The sequence below is a fragment of the Quercus robur genome, chromosome 11 (assembly GCF_932294415.1).
Source record: "Quercus robur chromosome 11, dhQueRobu3.1, whole genome shotgun sequence".
Classification (NCBI taxonomy): Eukaryota; Viridiplantae; Streptophyta; class Magnoliopsida; order Fagales; family Fagaceae; genus Quercus; species Quercus robur.
The window spans coordinates 55,546,297-55,565,986 of record NC_065544.1 but is presented as its reverse complement, the minus strand read 5'-3'; the positions used below and the strand labels follow the sequence as shown (position 1 = coordinate 55,565,986).

Sequence of the window (19,690 nt, the reverse complement as noted above, 5' to 3'; positions counted from 1 at the left end):
ACCTAAGTGAAGGTGATTTTTTTCAATCACAATTGGCCATGTTAGGAATTGTGAAAAAGTTGTGTTCCTACCATTAATCGGGTTCAAAGATGAACATGCATGACTGTGCCTTAAAAGAAGTAAAGTCAGTGTAGTTAGTCTAGCCATCTTATAAAAAGGTCAATCTTAAAATAAATTGATACAAGCTAGTTTCTGGTTTTCGAATCATTTTTATGGGGTCCATAAAATGGCATATCTTAATTACCTATACACCGCCAACTATGTGCTTCTATATGTATAATATTAAAATCCATTCCAAGCTTACGGGAGTGATAGCTCGTATACATATGAAGCATTGAATGTGATGTTTAAAATGTAAAACTACCTCCTCATGTACTCTGAAAACCTCATTTTCAAACAAGTGCTTGCATTTGATTCTTTGCAATGCGCTTCCCAACAACTCAATTATTTTCAAAGCTCCCTAATTGGATATTAAGAATCAGGGAGTCATCATCTAATGGGAAATGGGAAGAAGTGTTTTCCCACTATAACCAAATGAAAAAAGCTGGAATTCAACTAACAGACCCATCAGCTTTCCCCCCCATTCTCAAGGCATGTTCAAACCTCTCCTTTAGACATGGAAAGTCTATACATGGAAGCTTGGTTAAACAGGGGTTTGAATTGTTCACTTCAATTGGTAACTCCACCATGGACTTCTACATGAAATGTGGAGACTTGGGTTCTGCATTAGCTATTTTTAACTGCATGAACAAGGATTCAGTTTCTTGGAATATAATGATATATGGGTATCTTCAGAAAGGAGATTTACAAGAAGGGTTGCTATGGTTTATGAGTGCAAGGGTTGATGGGTTTGAGCCAAACACTTCCACCTTGGTGCTTGTAATACAGGCGTGTCATAGTCTTAGAGCTAAACTTGAAGGACTGCAAGTACACGGTTACATTTTTCGAAGTGGGTTTTTGGCCATTCCTTCAGTTCAGAACTCTTTGTTGAGTTTGTATGCTGATTCTGACATGGTGAATGCACAGAAAATGTTTGATGAAATGTGTGAAAAAGATGTTATCTCTTGGAGTGTGGTAATTAGTGGTTATGTGCAAAATGTGGAAGCTGAGGTTGGTTTGCAGGTGTACAGAGAGATGGTTTTTGAGGTTGGCATTGAGCCAGATGGTGTAACTATGGTGAGTCTCCTTAAAGCATGTGCTAGTTTAGGGGACTTGAGTATAGGAAGAATGGTTCACGGGTTAGTGATCAGTAGAGGTTTCATTTTTGAAGTGTATATTGGGAATTCTTTAATTGATATGTATTCCAAGTGCTATGATGCCGAATCTGCCTTTAAAGCCTTCAATGAGATGTCTCAAAGGAACAATGTCACATGGAATTCTATATTATCTGGATTTGTCCTAAATATGAAGCATTTGGAAGCTTTGTCATTGTTTTATTCGATGGTGAAGGAAGGAATTGAGGCAGATGAGGTGAGTCTAGTCAATATTCTTCAGACATGCAAGTTTTTTGTGCAGCCATTTCACTGCAAGTCAGTCCACTGTGTAATAATCCGGTGGGGATATGAATCAAATGAATTGGTGCTAAATTCTCTAATTGATGCTTATGGAAAATGCAATCTTATTGAGCTGGCATGGGAACTTTTTGATGGGATGGAGAGAAGAGATGTTGTTTCTTGGAGCACAATGATTGCAGGGTTCACCTATTGTGGCAAGCCAGATGAGGCAATAGCTGTTTTCCAAGAGATGATCTATGCACAAGAGAATCTCAATGTGGTTACCATTATCAATCTTATTGAGGCTTGTTCAGCTTCAGCTGAACTGAGAAGGTCAATGTGGGCTCATGGAATTTCAATTTACAGAGGTTTTGAAGCAGAAGTAGCAGTTGCAACTGCAATTGTTGAGATGTACTCAAAGTGTGGGGCAATAGAAGACTCAAGGAAAGCCTTTGAACAGATTTCTGATAAGAATGTTTTTTCATGGAGTGCCATGATTGCAGCATATGGCATGAATGGCTTTGCACGTGAAGCCTTAACTTTGATTGCTGAAATGAAAAAACATGGAGTGGAGCCAAATGCTGTGACAGCTCTTTCAGTGTTATCTGCTTGTAGTCATGGTGGGTTAATTGAAGAGGGGCTTGGTTTTTTCAATTCAATGATTAAAGATCACAGGGTTGAGCCTGGATTGGAGCATTACTCATGCATGGTTGACATGTTGGGTCGAGCAGGACAACTTGATAGTGCAATTGATTTAATCAAGAAGATGCCTGAAGGTTTTGAGGCTAGTGCAAGTATTTGGGGGGCACTTTTGAGTGCTTGTAAAAGCCATGGGAACAGCAAGCTTGGCGCAGGAGCCATCTCTCGTGTTCTTGAGTTGGAGCCTTTAAATTCATCAGGTTATTTGCTTGCATCAAGCATGTATGCATCAGGTGGATCATTTGTTGATGCTGCAAGGATGAGAAGGTTGGTGAAGGAGAGAGGTGTGAGGGTTGTTGCTGGGTACAGCTTGGTGCATGTAAAAAACAGGGCATGTAAATTTTTAGCTGGGGACAAGTCCACCCCACAAGTTGGTGAGATACATAGTATAGTTGATCAACTTCATGGTTGTATGAAGATTGATGAGAGTTTAGCAGTCATTGAATGCTGAAATACAAAATTGTCAATCTTATGTTTCGAACGGCATAGATTCTCTCCCATTAAGAACGCTAAGAAGGTTGGTACCAAGCATGTGAGAGTTTCATCTAAGGACTAAGGGTTGATAAAATCCCATTCAATGCTCAATTTTATGGGAAAGGGTTCAGTTGTTTATAGGCATAACCATCAACAAGGGAAAAAGAAGGCAACGGACTGCATAGTTGCACACTAAATTATCGAAAAGATTGTACTCATTTTGTGGCAATCTGGAATTGAATTTGAAGAACACTTAAAATGACTAAAATATTTGTTTGATTTGGCTTATTTTCAATGGTTTATTTGTCTTAAAAAATAGGCTGCTATATTTATAAAAAAAAGTGAAAGTGAAAGTTATTAATTCCGTTTATAACACACTCCTCCTTTGGCAAGAGCTTTATCTTGACATTTAAAAAAAAAAAAACTAATTTGATGATTCTGATCGGTTAATGTTGTGAACCAGGATAATTTACTGTATGAAAAAGATAATCAATTTTAGATGACCAATCTCCTGAACTTGAGAGAAGAAATAGCCATTTTTGGTTAATTTTCTACTTAATTCTCATTAATGAATTCAATATACATAAATAGCCAAAGATGAAATAGCCTTATCAACAAATCCTAAAACATAGGAACTCATCATACCCTAAAACATAGGAATTTATTTCAATACAAATAAATAACAATACTAATCTATCTAAGAAGTCTTATTATATCACTTATCTAAATTCGAATAATTTATATAGTACCCAAGTCATAACATTCCCTCCCCCTTCAAGATGAATCTTGTCCTCAAGATTCAAGGACATAGAAATTGAATCTTGCAAACATCGATTGGAGAATACTCGAACTCGGATTTTAAAGTGAAGAAGGATGAGAATTTTGGTGTTAGGCATGTCCTGCAATTCTTGAATTACCTCTTGGAGCACCAAGGATAGAAAATTCCTACATTCCTCAATATAAAATTTATCAAGAATTACAAAATCGATGTGCATACTCATTGGTGCAATCAAGGTTGTCTTTTCTTGAGTCATAGGAAGCATCACAGTCTCAATCTTTCTAACTTCAATAAGCTCTCGTTGGTCATGCACCATGGAGGGTTGATCATAAAAACAATCATCAAACTCAAAATTTTTAGCATGTGCACCATCTAATGAATCACTTTCTTGTAGAACCTTCTCTTGTTCATGCTCCTTAGTAAGTTCTTGTTGAAATAAGGCCAAAGCAACACTTGTTGTTGGCATCGGTACTTCTATTGAAAATTTTGATGACTCCGTAGCATTGGCTTGAATGTGTAAAGCACTGCCTTCAAAGTCGTTGGTTGTTCTGTTGACAGATTGCAATGATTCAATTTGGTTGCCCAATTGATCTACCGCTACACACAAGTTTTGAAGGGCATGCCTTAAATCTTTGAAGACTTGTTCATAAGTGCTGGCTGATTGTGCTAATGGATATGGGTCAAGCATGTTGAGGACTTTTTTTTTTTTTTTTTTTTTTTTTTTTTTTTTTTTTTTTTTTTTTTTTTGTGGTTATGAGTGGTGGCTAGAGGGTAATTTGGAGGATGGATTTTTTTTGTGGTTTGCTTGAATGAGAAACGCAGCAAATATAAATATATATATATATATATATATATATAGATATATATTTTAACTAGTTGGATCGGTTAGCTCTGATACCAAATGTTGTGAACTAGGATAATTTACTAAATGAAAAAGATAATTAGTCAATTCGAGATGACCAATCTCTTAAACTTGAGAGAGGAAATAGACATTTTTAATTAATTTTCTACTTAATTCTCATTAATGAATTTAACGTACATCAATAGCCAAAGATGAGATAGCCTCATCAACAAATCCTAAAACATAGGAACCTCTCCTATCCTAAACAGAAGTGCTAAGTCTACAATATTTTCACAACAAATCATAAGTGGTTAATTGTTATTAATTTAAATTTGAACCTAACACTAAGATTATTTTTTTACCCCAACAATAACAATCAGTAACAACTTGTCATTTAGTATTTGTTGTAAAAATGTTGTGGACATATTATTTATCTATCCTAAAACATAGGAATTTATTTGAATACAAATAAATAACAATACTAATCTATCTAGGAAGCATTATTCTATCACCTATCTAAATTCAAATAATTTATTTAGTACCCAGGTCATTTCATTATGCATTTTTTAATATTTATTTCATTAACTTGTATTATTACTTATCTAAATAAAATAAAAAAAGTAATAATTTTTTTTATGTTAAGACTTAAGACTAAATAATTTGTATTATTTGATATTTAGTTATTTACTTCTTTGAATTGATAATTTTATGTTGTATAATACATATATATATACACACACACACAAGTCGCTAATCTGTGCGATACACGAGAATAACTACTGGATTAATTTCAGGGAAAAAAAAAGTAATGTTTTATTTATTAGTTTTTTGTGGGAAGGAATAAGAGACGTAGTGTTGCATCCCTAGTTTAGTTTGTGTTGTGTGTATATATATATATATATATATATATATAAAAGATATGTTGTAATATATATACTAAAGGTGTTCTTTAAAAGATCATAATCATTTAAATTGGATATACAAAACGTACTTATTAAAAGGTTATAATCCTTCATATTTGATATATATTAAAGGTGTCTATTGGCCGAAAGTGTGTTTATTGAACGAAAATGTGCCTATTAAATGAAAATGTGTCTATCGACCTAAAATATGCATATTGAATGAAAATATGTATGTTGAAGGGTTATAATCTTTTGGTATAGACAGTGGTTCATATTCATTTGGTAACTTCTTCTCAACTTTTTCTCTTTTATATTTCTTAGAAGCACAAAAAACCTGTGGGCCTTCTCCAAAATTTCTATTTGTAAGTCAGTTTTCTTTATTAAATAGTAAAAAGGTTCAAGAATTAAGCCACACCAATGGTAGTAACAATAATACTAAACGATTTCTTCATTTGTTTACTCAACTTTTTATTTTTCAACTTTCTTAGAAATACAAGAAACCTATGGATCTTCTTTGAAATCGCTATTTGTAAGTCTTTTTTTTTTTTGTTAAATAATGAAAAGGTCCAGGAATGAAGTCACACCAACTGTAGCAACAATAATACTAACATTTCTTTACACCCTTTACGAATCCTATTATACTCCAATTTTACATTCTCTTTCCTTAGAATCAAAACAATCCAAAAGTATTTAAATATATTATATAATGCATATTATACCACAAAAACTAATAGAGAATCTACCAAATTCATATAATATATTATAACAATGATGATTATATATATCATATAATTGTAATAGTTATATAACAACTACAATGTATATTCCCTCAAAAAAAAAAAAAAACGACTACAATGTATAATAAATTAATAATAACCAAATGTTAACAAAATTTTTCAAAAGGTTTATCAAATAGTGCAATCAGTTATTGCTATACGTAAATATATATTGTGTAATATTCCAAATGGTGCAGGCAATTAGTTTTGAAAAGAAAAAATCAATGTTGATAAAAAAAACTCCCTTTACGTGCAAACACGATTTTATTTATGCAAAACGCAATCACCAATATTAGAACTTATAGAATTATCCCAATTCAATCACAAAATAACTTCTTAAAACTTATTTAGTGCAGACACAAAAACTTTCCATAGAAATCACAAAAATTAATTGAGGAAAATTTGTCTTAAGATTATTGGATATTATTACACAAATAATTTACTTTTGCGATTTTGTGAATAAGATCAATAAACAATATATGTACAAATCTGTGTCAATGTATAAGAGAAATAAAGTAAAACTTATAGACCAAATGAATGCAGAATGGTTGATATAAAAATGACCAAAGATAAAATGATGAACAACACGTAGAAGAAGCACTACAATCTCTGTGCACAACGAATAGAATTGTACAATCTCTGTGCACAACGAATAGAATTGTGTCACTCTCTCTCTCTCTGAAGACTCTTATGAATGAATGAAAAAACTAACTTTTTAAAATGAAATGAGGGATGCCTATTTATAGGCACACTAGCACCAGTTCGAAATAGGTGTAATTGTGAATAAACATATTGAAAAAGCACAATTGTTCAATGTTTTAAAATATAAATGTGACTGCAATTTATGTAGACACATAACACAATGAATAATGGTCAACAAAAAGTCAAACATTTCAGTTATGAGTAATTATATAGATATATGTATATATGTGTGTGTGCGTGTGTATATATATATAAATAAATATATATATATATATGAGGAACCCCGAAACATCCTAAAATGGTATGCTGAAATAGGTTAGTACCGAAATATTTCGTTTTACTAGATAAACCGAAACGGGTTTCGAAACGGTATTCATGCATTAGATATTATTAAGTTCTTAAATGGTTATTGCTTGTTGGCTAGTGTAATTTAGTTACTTGATTGATTTAAATTCGGTAAGTCGACAAAATAAATTAGCGCTGTTACTTACTCCATTTGATTAAATTTGGCATGCAAAGTTTGTTAGAAAGATAGTATGAAGCATTGTTATGAATACTGTTTCGAAACCCGTTTCGGTTTGTTCATTGGAATGGAATATTTCGGTACCGGCCAATTTCAAGTACCGTTTCGAAATTACTGCTAATATATATTTATATATTATTATTAACGTTATGTAAAATAATTAATTTAATATAGTTTTCTATTAAAATAAAGTGTGATATTTTTTTTTTAAAAAAGCATTTATTTTATGTTTTTTTTTTTGTAAATAAAACTCACATTTTGGGTAATTATACATGAATGAGATATATATTTATATATTATTCTTACTATTATGTAAAATAATTAACTTAATATAGTTTTCTATTAAAATAAAGTGGGATTATTATTTAAAAAAACATTTATTTTATGGTTTTTAAAAAATAAAAAATAAAACTCACATTTTGATTATTGTACGCAAGTACCTTCTAGGAAACTTCCTACTGACTACTTTTTCCCAATTCCCAACCCACCCACGTGACTAGTACACTACTTGCTCAAATGCTACTTCTATCTTTCATTATTGCAGATTTCAATCTTTCTTCATCATTTCATGCCTGAGCTCTTTTCTCCTCTTATTCTTATCTTCTTCATCTCCTTTTTTTTTTTTCAACAAGTCAGTGAAGTCACACCACTTTTGCTTCATCTTGCTCTTCAATTTTATTTTCAAGTTTTCTGTCAAAGTTGAGAGGATCAGATAGTGCGAGATGAGAGAGAGAGATCAGGAGCTATAGGACACCGATTAAGTTCAAGAAGGGAAAATAAGAAGCCAGAATTCATACCGGCTGGAAAATGAATTTCGGCCGAAATTGGTCGGAATTGACCGGAATGCCCAGAACGGGCTGAAATGGGGCGAAATTTAATCCGAGGTGGAATGGAGGGTATTATCATTCTGGTTTACACAACGGTATGAGATTTTCCGGCCGTTCCGGTCGGAACGGAACGAAATTCATGACATTGGTATGAAGCGAATAATAAATTGATTCCTAATATGTTCACTTGAAGATTTTATTAAAAGTGGTGAAAATCCTTGAGTCTTACATAGGAAAGGAAAAATATAATATATTATATGCTCATAGGCTGGATGTAGGGTTCATGGACTAGCCCTTTTGTCAAAGAGAGAAAAGGACATAGTTTAGACTTTGTGATGATTAAAAAAGTTTTTGTGTGTGCATATATACGGTATCTATTTTTGGTTTTTTCCTTTCTAGAGACTTGATCCCGACCCTTACTCCCCCCTTCCCAATATTCCACAAGTACTTATACTTGTAGAATAACCATCAAGTCAATGGTGCACAGTGGTAAGGCCCTCATAAGTTGTAACCCTACTCCTCATCTTGGAATTCTCTTTCCCAATAAAGAACAGCTGCTTTTCTCAATCCTTTTCTATATTGCTCTATCTCTACTCTCAAAAGTGGAGTAAGAAGTATCAACCAAATCTCTTAATCCCCCATCTTAAATCAAAACCAAAACCCTTCTGATTGTTTTTTGTATGGTTAAAAAAAAAAGTCTCATGCTTGTCTCTCTGCAAAAGACCATCTTGGACTTTCGGTTCATTACAATTCAAATATACATGCATTATATAGGGGACAAAGTTTGACTACAAACTTAGTTGTAACTTAAGACTATAATTTTCATTAAAAAAAACTAACATGACTCCGTATTTTTAAAATCTAATTGTATATTTTTTATGCTCTTGACATATATGTCAAATTTTGTGTTAATTGAATATTATTTACTATATGATTCATAAACTTTTTTTATTTATAATTTTATATTATAAAAACTTACAATTTAAAAAATTAATTGATGACATAGTTATTAATTTTCAATCTTTTAGAAATTTTGCAAGTATAAAGAATATAAAAAGAAAATGTATTCTACCAATGAATTTGTAAAAATAATTCACGTTTAATAAAAAGATATTGGGTGAAGTTATATACTTGCTATATATAAACCTACATGCATTTTGTATTTCCATCATTTCCAAGAATCTTTGCAATTCGAGCACTTCCCTTCCTTCTTCACATGGAGTGTTCTTGGACCATCCCGCACTTTTCTGAGGGTTCATCATCACCACCGCCATCATCATTGCAATCATTATCAGCTTGGCCACAAGGACAGTGTCAGAATGTGTTATCGGCACGATCTGATGTCACCGCCAAAGCTACAGTTAGGGTCTGGGCCACTGTTACCTCCAAAAATTTCTCTCTTCATACTCCAAGACAGTGAAACTAATAATCTCAAGTGGTATGGGTTGCAAATTGCAGAAAACACAAACCTAGTTTACAACAACGAACTTCCATGCTCTTTGCCACAAGGGTTTGCCTCTTACTACGATGAGCCTTATCATTGTAATTCAAACAACGCCCCCATCTTGAAGCCCAATTTCATTTGCATTGAAGAAAATGGAAGACATTGCTATGTAGCTGGTATGAATTCCAACTATTATCGGATTCTTGGTCAAACCCTTGTTAAGGATTCTTTTATTCAACTTTTGGATACTCCGAATTTGATCCATTTACATTCTCTCAGCCTACTGTTCCTATATTTGAGCATGCTATGCCGATTAATGTAAAGGACTCCCATCCAATCATCTTGGGTGAGACCGTGAGAGTCTTTACTGCCTTGGAGATTGCTTACCATCCAATTAGGCTTCTTCCATGAACATAATAATTGGTCAATGGATTTCAATCCCTTACCCTCCATATCTGCCCCAAATATGAGTTCTGTTTTTTCTGTCGATGTGAAGTATCACAATCCATATATAGTAGTAGGTTATAAGGATCCTAAGAACCCGATTGTTCAACTATTTAATGTTTCCACAAACCAGTGGTTAATCCAAAAATTTCAACCAAATTTCAATGGCTAGATTCTTAACCCTCCTAAAAATCAACCAGTAGCAGTTGATTCTAGGTTCTTTTGGTATGATGCTGTAAAAAAAAAGGTAGTAGGATATAACCTCTTTTCTGGTGAATGTTACTTAGCTAAGGCACATACACATGACCATGGCGCTAGAGGCTCTGAACTCCGCCTAGCTTTTATAAACGATGGTGATGATGGAAGTTTAAACTTTTGTTTACAGTGGCTATCCCCACCATTTATGAAAGCTAGGCGGGGCTCAGAGTCTCCAACATCATGGTCATGTGTATGTGCCTCAGCCAAGTAACATTCACTAAAAAAGAGGTCATATCCTACGACTCTTTGTTTTACAGCATCATACCAAAAGAACCTAGAATCAATTGCTACTAGTTAATTTTTAGGAGGGTTAAGAATCTGGCCATTGAAATTTGGTTGAAATTTTGGATTAACCACTTGTTTGTGGAAACATTAAACAGTTGAAGAATCGGGTTCTTAGGATCCTTATAACCTACTACTATATATGGATTGTGATACTTCACAACGACAGAAAAAACAAAACTCATATTTGGGGAAAATATGGAGGGTTAGGGATTGAAATCCATTGACCAGTTATTATGTTCATGGAAGAAGCCTAGTTGGATGGTGAACCTCCAAGGCAGTAAAGACTCTCACCCAAGATGATTGGATGGGAGCCCTTTACATTGATCGACATAGCATGCTCAATTATAGGAACAATAGGGTTGAGAGAATGTAAATGGATCAAATTTGAAGTATTCAAAAGTTGAATAAAAGAATCCTTAACAAGGGTTTGACTAGGAATCCGACAATAGTTGGAATTCATACCAGTTACATAGCAATGTCTTCCATTTTCTTCAACGCAAATGAAATTGGGCTTCAAGATGGGGGTGTTGTTTGAATTACAATGATAAGGCTCACCGGAGTAAGAGGCAAACCCTTGCATCAAAGAGCGTGGAAGTTCGTTGTTGTAAACTAGATTGTGTGTGTTTTCTGCAATCTGCAACCCATTCTACTTGAGGTTATTAGTTTCACTGTCTTGGAGTAAGAAGAGAGAAAATTTTGGAGGTAACACTAGCCTAGACCCTATTCTATTGTCACCACCAAAAAAAAAAACTGATATGGAGCTAAGAGAGGGTAGAGATTGGTTGGTTTAGCCCACGATTTATTTTCCCCCCTTTAAGTACAGCCCACGTATAAGTAAATGCCAACTCCTAAAATAAATTTTACAAAATTTCTTAACATGAAGGTCCATGTATAAATAATAAACGTCTTCTAAACTCCATATGACATACTATCATCACAAAATACTACTATTTCCATGGTAGTGAAGATCAGCATGTAACATTACGTCAAACCTTAGATTCTCAATCTCTCTACCAATGGCCATAATTTAGATTGTGGCAAAAAATAAAAGAACGTCATTTCCTCCTCCCTTTAGCAGTTGCCTACACAAATTTATAAAAACAAACGGAATGGGTGAAAATTCACTCATCATGAACTCTAGTACAAGCATAGCAAATAGCATAGTAGACAATTCTCCTACCTATATACACTACAAAAACACAGCGAAGCTATTAATATTTGAAACCTCCAGAGTCTCTATATCCCCTACTGATGTTAATTTGACTTAACAATCATTTCCTTTACATTTTTTCCACCAACCAAACTGAGGCAAGAGCAAGAAAAAAAAAAGGAATTAAAAGGAAACAAACAAAATGAGACTTGAAACAAAGCCAATACATAATGAAATCAAGCAAACAAAAATGCTAATCATTATTAAACTGTCTCCACAATTCTAACTATCACAGCCACTGTTTGATTGCTAAAAAAACCTAAGAAAAGAAAAGAAACAAAGAAAAAATAAGCATAGGTGATAGTAGGGGTGTCCAATAAAACTGTGACCCGACCAACCCGTTCAATCCGACCCGACAACCGACTGACCCGACGCTGGTGACGGTCAACAGCCGATCTCGGCCTCCAGAACCCGAAAACAACGGGTCGGTTGGAGAGTTCTCTCCAAAACCCAAAGAAACCCAACCGAACCGAGATCTTAGCATTTCCCAAAGAAGTTTTTTAGATCCAGCGAGATCTTAGCCATTTCCGACGAGATCTCAACTAAATCCATGGAATCTTCATCGGATTTGGCGAGATCTCACTAGATTTGGCAAGATCTCGCCGAACCTAATGAGATTTCGACAAATCTGAAGAAAATCCAACAAAAATTCGGAGAAAATATCATTGAAATTTGGCCGTTAAAGTGCCAAAATTTGGCCGATTTTCAAATCTCCAACTCCGACCGAATCGACCACCCTTCGTTGAACGTTTGATCCGCCTGATCCGATCAACCATGCCGGTCGACAGCGGGTTGAAATTCCGACCATTCGATCTAGTCGGGTCGGTTCCAGGTTGGGCACAAACTCAACCCGGACCGACCCGTGGACAGGCTTAGGTGATAGTATGAACTCCAAGGTTAAATTATTAGAACAGGGCCAAGGACACATGTTCTTAGCAAAAGGAAACCCTGAGCCTAGTAGAAAACAAAATCAAGAAGATTCACTTCAATTCAATGCTTCCAACTGAGAATCATACCATGACTAAAATTCCAAGAACCCATATGGCCTATTCCCCTAAGCCACCCTATTCAACTTCAAGCTACATAATATAAATCCTCCCATGCTTGATTTTCTTTTACTTCATCCTTAACTTCATAGAGTTTGCATCCTTTATCTCAATTCCATTTTAAATATAATTAACACCATGACTTTAAGATGAGGGCTTTTTACAAAGTCTATAGCTGGAACCAGCTCTAAAAACAAAAATATAAATTGCATAGCTATTTCATTTAAAAAAGCAAGGTTTACATCACAAAGCAATAAGACAAGTTCATGAACTAGAAACCTTTCATAAGACAATAAACTTACATTTAAATATGATATGAGGTTAAAAATCCTAAGAACCATTTCCTTCTATTTTCAATCGATCTTAAATTTCTTAAACTAACACTTCTTTGATATAATCATTTTCACCTAAGAAAGTTGGAACGAAACATAAACATCTTTAAGAAAATAACTATTCAAGCATATACCAAAAAACCCATTTTCCATTTAAACCAAAACCCTATAATAAAAACAAAAATAAATAAATAACCCAAATGCAAAATTCTAAGAACCCCAACTATTTTATCTATAAGCAAAAAATCTTAAGAACCACCATCTTCTATTTGAATCTTAGATTTCGTTGACTAACACTTCTTTGATATAAACAGTTTAACCTAAGAAAGTTGGAACATAAATAGTTAAAAAAAATTGATTATTCAAGCATATCCCAGAAAACCCATTTGCCACTTAAACCAAAACCCCATTATCAATCCTAAGGAGAGGACACCAACCTAGGATATGAGATACACAAAATCAACAAAACCCAAAAATATCACAAAATGTTAAATGAGTAGAGAGAGAATGAAGTGAAAGACCTTATAGCTGAGAGAGACAGAGTACGAGCTTGTTCGACCAAATATCCACAACACGAAACCAAGAGAGTAGAAGTGGTGGTGACGGTGATAAGAGGCAGAGACTAGAGAGCTCTGAGAGAGAGAAAGAGAGAGTGAGTGAGTGACAGTGAGGATTGAGGAGAGGCAGAGAGAGATAGTGTGTGAGTGACAATGAGGAGGTGCGGAGAGAGAGTTTGACGATGATGACTGACTACTAAGGAGAGGTAGAGAGAAAGTGTGAGTGACGTGAAAGATTTATGGCCCGTTTGGTTTAGAGATAGCTCAGTTTTCAAAACTCACAACTCAATCCCAAAACTCATAATTCCCTGCTCAAACCTCACCTTCACTTAAAAACTGCAAAACACCTGTTTGGACTCATAACTCAGTCACATATCTCTACAACTTTTTGCCAAAACCGTGGACCCCACCCACTGACACTACCCAGTGTTGCCTACTGTTGCTACCCGTGTCCCATTAACAAAAAATCTTCTTCTACTTTACTTCTCCCACTGAGTCACCGTGGTTCCCTTCTGCATAAAATAAAACATGGTGTATAGTGATTCTAATCTGAGATGTAATCATTCCCTCTAAAGTTCTACAAACCCATTAACTAAGAATGATCCTACCCAGGCCCCAATTCATGTCCTCCAAACAATAACATTATACTCCAAAACAGTTAACAGCAAAGTGAGCTCCAAAAATTCTTCTTATTACCAAAAGGAAAAAGTAACATTACAAAACAACCCCAATTAGGCTTTAAACAATCTCTTCCACCATCTTTGCCACTTAAGAATAATAAAGGTGTGAACTTTTTTATATCAAAACACTACAAATTTCAGATTAAACAAAATCAGCAAATCTGATACAGTCCCCAAAGCAAATCTGATACTCTAACAAATTGACATAATTCATTGCAATGGCTATCATGATAAAATAAACTTATCAGACTAATACAGAACCTAACCAATTAAAACCCACTTGCTTTTTCAAATTTTCTTCTTCTAATCTCCCAGATATTGAAGATATCATACTAGATAACAGCGAACAGACTATTAGACTATCATACTAAATTCTAAAGGTAATTTTTCTAAATTTCAAATAGTGCATTGTTTCACTAAAGGTGTATTAGAGTATTAAGGCATGTGACAGCAAACAGCATTACAAAAAGTGGATCCCAATCACACCAGCAAACAGCAAACAGAACAGAACATAATTAGAACAGGACAGAACAGAAATATGAACAGAATTCAGAATTAGAACAGAACAGATTGAAAAAACAGCAAACAGCAAACAGAACTAGAACAGAACAGAATTAGAACATAATTCAGCACAGAAAAAAATTAGGAAAACGGAATTAAATAGGCAACCAACTACCAGCAGTAAACAGACTTGAAATAGCATTAAACAGACAACCAACTACCAGGAATTGGCCACTTCATTTCTATTGGAAGAGGAACCCAGACAGTATTTTACTGAAGTTTTCATTTCTTAATGTTTTTTTGATAAATGATTTTTCATTTCTACCTAATAAAACACAGGATATGCAAGGACAGATATATAAGTTGGACTGATTTGAGTTTATTTCCCGGTCGATCACATAGAGCAAGTAATTACATTGATGGTATTACCTTTCTTTTGCAGTATCAAAATGTATTTGCTCCACTAATTAAGCTTGAGGCTGTCCAAGTAGAGTGCTAAAGAAGATAATATTTAGCTTAATGATGCCTCTTTGATATTGAGCTGTAGATTCGGAACTTTTATCCAATTGGGAATAAAGTCATTTGGATATGTGAATTCATTTTGCACATGCATTACAAGTAATACTAGCTTTAAGCTTAGCAAAGAGCTTGTTCAATTAAGTTTTGAATTGCACAATGTGAATTCAAGCACTAAAGCATATCTGAATCCAACAATAAGCCAACAACTCAGTGAACAAAGTTCAAAGATCAGCCATTTTGAAAGTTAATGAATTCCATTTTTTATTCCAATATTTATATGGTTAGTAAAGAAACAAGTTAACATTACAAATCATAGTTTCTCAAAGTAGGTAATAGAACTCAGTATCATCAAATCATGTTCAACAAAAGCATAAATGCCCTGTACTTAAAATGTACTGCTCTAAGTCCTGTGCTGAGTTATATCTATTCAACATACTCCTCCCTATGGAATCTATTGATATATACATAGAAATGCTGGTCAAGTGGAACTATGGAAAACCAAAAGCAATGGAGTAGCAATGAAATCTATGGAATCTAACTAGTAGGCAGGGCCGTAAGCCTTGTGTATATAATTAAGTCCTTCTATTTCCACTGAACCATAGCCATGATATCTTATTTGTTGTAGATGATGAAAGAATCTCAAAAGGCAGGAAAATAAATTAAACAAATGGAAGTTTGATATAAACAAATGGCAATTTCAGTTCATCAATTAAACACATGGGTCACATAAATTTGAGACTCAAAAGCTCTGTACTCCATTAATTTCTTACATGCAATTTCATACCACAAGAAAGAAAGTAAGACCCACTTCAATAAAACACAAATATTGAAAAGAAGACCCAGGCGCAGATCAATTAAACAGAAATTATAAAAAGAAAGAAAGATCGAAGATGAGTCAATGGAGAAAAACCCACTTCAACACACTCACCAATACCCGTGGGCAAAATCAATAAAACAGAAATTATACCACAACGCCCAAATCATACAATGGTCATAGACAATGGAGAGGGAGATAGAGATATAGACCGCACCTGGGAGAAGATCACAGAAAATGACTTCAAATAGTTTTACAACGGACGGAGCTCTAACTCACTATTCCGGTTCCGATTCAGATGCAGAGAAATCAGCTGGGTTTCGTGCTTCAGTTTAGATCGCTGGAGGCCGAGATTTGATGGAATAGATGAAATGTGAGAGAAAACAGAGAGAGGGAAATGAGAAAGAGGGAAAATTTTGGCTGAAATATTTTGAGGGAAGTGAGAAATGGTCTTTGCCCAAATTTGCAACGGTAATATCACATGGTTTCTGAACTGACATGACAACACACAATTTCTGGGCCCCACAGAGTCCTTATATTTACGTTGATGCCACTGAATTTTTTGAAAACACTCATTTGCTGCTTCTGTTTCCATAACTCTGACTTAAATTTTTGAGTGGTGAAAACAAGAGTTGAAAACCAAGCCAAACACAAAAATTTTTGTGGGACTCGTGTTTTGAAAACTCAATTATGAAAACTGAGTGATATGATCCAAAAACCCACTCATCCAAACAGACTCTTAGGTTTTTTTAATACGAGTTGGATTTTGATAATATTCATACCCTACCCAAGCAATTTGGATAATATCCATATCCTACCTGATTAGGCTCTACATATGAAGAACCGGGTATTATCCAAAACAATTGGGTATGGTAGAGTAGAATATCCATTACCCAATGGGTATGGCCATCTTTAGTCTTTACTTATGGCAACCTAACCATAGGAAAAATAAAAATCTTGGAACTTTCTAATCCACACAAAAAGCTAGTGTTTACTAGTGAAGTGAGTGGAACTTTTAACTTTGCGAAGTGTTACTGAATGGAAATTTCAAAAACCAATCACATATTTATTCAAGTTTTCAAGACTTTTTAATCCACACAAAAAGCTAGTGTTACTAGCGAAGTGAGTGTCACTGAATGGAAATTTCGAAAGCCAATCACATGTTTATTCAATTTCGAAAGCCAATCACATGTTTATTCAAGTTTCGGAAATCAATGAAGGAACTTGGGTCCCAAAGACTTGAGTTCTGCTTCACTATGAAGCTCTCAATCTCTACTTAGTCTCTCCACTCACTCTTGTTCTCTTCTCACTATGTCAATTTAGGTTTTTAGAATTTTGCACATAGATTTTTTTTAACAAGGTTTTTAGGGTGTGGGTTAAAATTATTTGGTTTTGTAAATTTAAATATTGTGATGTGTAAATACCAATTTTGTTTTTGCAAAATCTGTCAATTAATGAAATTGTTAGTAAAATCACGCTAAATGCCAAAAAAATGGTTACAAATTTTAAATCTATAACCTAATGTTATACTCCACTACAACAACTATAACCTAATGTTAGCTAACAACCTAATCTATAACCTAATCTATAACCTAAGGTTACAGACTTTAGCAACTCCGCTACAACTTAATTTTTTGGTAGCAACTCCACTACAACAACTTAAGAGGGTGTGCCCAGTTCGGTCGGCTCGGTTTTTTTTCAAATTTGTTACCAAACCGATAGGGATCGATTTTGTAATAATTAAAACTGATGCATACCGATTAGGGTTGGTTTTTTGACCTATAGCGGTGCGATTTGATTGGCTCAGTTTAATCGGTTATTGGTCGGTTTGAAACATTAACAATCTGTTTTCGTTTTTTTTTTTTTTTTTAATCTGTTCAACCTATAAAAAAATCTGCTCAACAGAAACTTTATAAAAAAAAAAAAAAAAATCGTTCATCCAAACACAAACAGTAATGATCCAAACCCTATGCAAAAAATGGGCCGGATCCAGTTACAAAAAAGAGGCCCAACTAGTAGAAGCACAACATTATTATTAGATAGTAAACAATAAATCTATTCTAATCTGAAGAGCCTGAAGGAATACCATTTTGTTTTATTAATGTTATACTCTGTATATGAGTTAGGCAGGCCCACCCATTTGGCAAAGAGCTCACAACACCATAATAACAAGGCACATTCATTATGACCGTACACAATTTTGGAGTATTCAATTTAAAGTTTTATATAAAAATCACAACCTTAATCAAACAGCCAAGTAGCCAACCTTAATCAAACATGAAGACATTCATGCTTTCCCAAACAGCCAAACTTAATCAAACCAACTTAATCACTCATGCTTTCCCAAACAAAAAACAAATGAAACAAATGAAAAGGAAAACAAAACTGAAAAGTGAAAACACGAAGACAAACACCTATCCAGTATTAAAACGAAGACAAACACCTATCCAACACGAAGACAAATATGAAATACCTATCCAACCCGAGAGGCTTACTGTTGTTTTGTCGTGACTAGTGAGCGACGGCGAGAGCTCAGGCAAGGCGTCGCTGCATCAGGCGACGGCGAGAGCTGCGTCAGGCGAGAGGCGAGAGCGAGAGAGAGATTTAAACGATTCTGATTTTTGAGAGAAAAGATTGAATTTATACCCTGTGAATCTGAAAACCTAGCCTAAAACGCACCGTTTTGCTTTTGTATTTTTTTTTTTTTTAATAACACCCATACCATACGACGTCGTTTTACTAAAAAAAAAAAAAAAATTAAAATCAGAACTTGGTATCGGTTCGGTTCGGTTCGGCTTAGCGGTTTCGGATTTCTCAATCCGGTGACTGCACCGCACCGGCAACTGAACGGGCTTCGCCCTCCGAACGCCGGCCTCGGCTCAGTCGGTCGGTGCTGGTGTCGGGACAGTGTCGTCAGCGCCGGTCGGTTGGGTCGGCTCCGGTAACGTTTTGCTCACCCCTCTTAATACTCTTAAACAACCAGCGCGCAACAAGACAATGAAGAAGAAGAAGCCAAGCCAAACCCATAATGGAAGCTGGTGAAAAACCATTCTCAAGCTTTCACTCTCTTCAAAAACTCATCTTCATCTCACTGGTAAACTATGAAGCACGGGTGCGTTTCGGGACTCGGGTGTGGGTGCGGGTGCGGGATTCGGCAATTTTTAAAAAAGGTGGGTGCGGGTGCGGCAGGACTCGGCGATTAAAAAATTATTAAAAATATTTTTATAATATATGTTTAATTTATTGCTAAGCATACTTTTACTTTTTCACATTATATAAACAAATACCAAATTTAAGAGCAATAGTAGATAACAACTAAAACATGACGTTCATAAATTAAATATAATCCACAAGATTGAAACTACAACATTCCATGAGGGACGAAGCACACAGAGATGAGGGACGAAGCAGTGAAGCACACAGAGAAGGCAGAAGGGAGATGAGGGACGGAGTGAGAGAGGAGATTTGGATGAAGTGTGAGTGACTTAAGGGGTCTGGGTATTTAGGTTAAGACCCCTTAAGTCAAACGGTGCGTTTGCACCTTTTTTTTTTTTTTTTTTTTTGAATTTCGGCCTGACTCGGCCG

The 19,690-nt window shown here is 34.8% G+C and overlaps 1 protein-coding gene across 1 annotated transcript in view; it reads left to right on the top strand.

The window, feature by feature from the left end:
- The first annotated feature begins 177 nt into the window (after positions 1–177).
- LOC126705563 (pentatricopeptide repeat-containing protein At2g17210-like) overlaps positions 178–19,690 on the top strand; it is a 71,150-nt gene continuing 51,637 nt past the window's right edge. Inside the window, exon 1 of the mRNA XM_050404617.1 lies at positions 178–2,750. Within this exon, the coding sequence (XP_050260574.1) occupies positions 424–2,643 (2,220 nt within the window). The 5' untranslated portion in view covers positions 178–423 and the 3' untranslated portion in view covers positions 2,644–2,750. The remainder of the gene's footprint in view (positions 2,751–19,690) is intronic.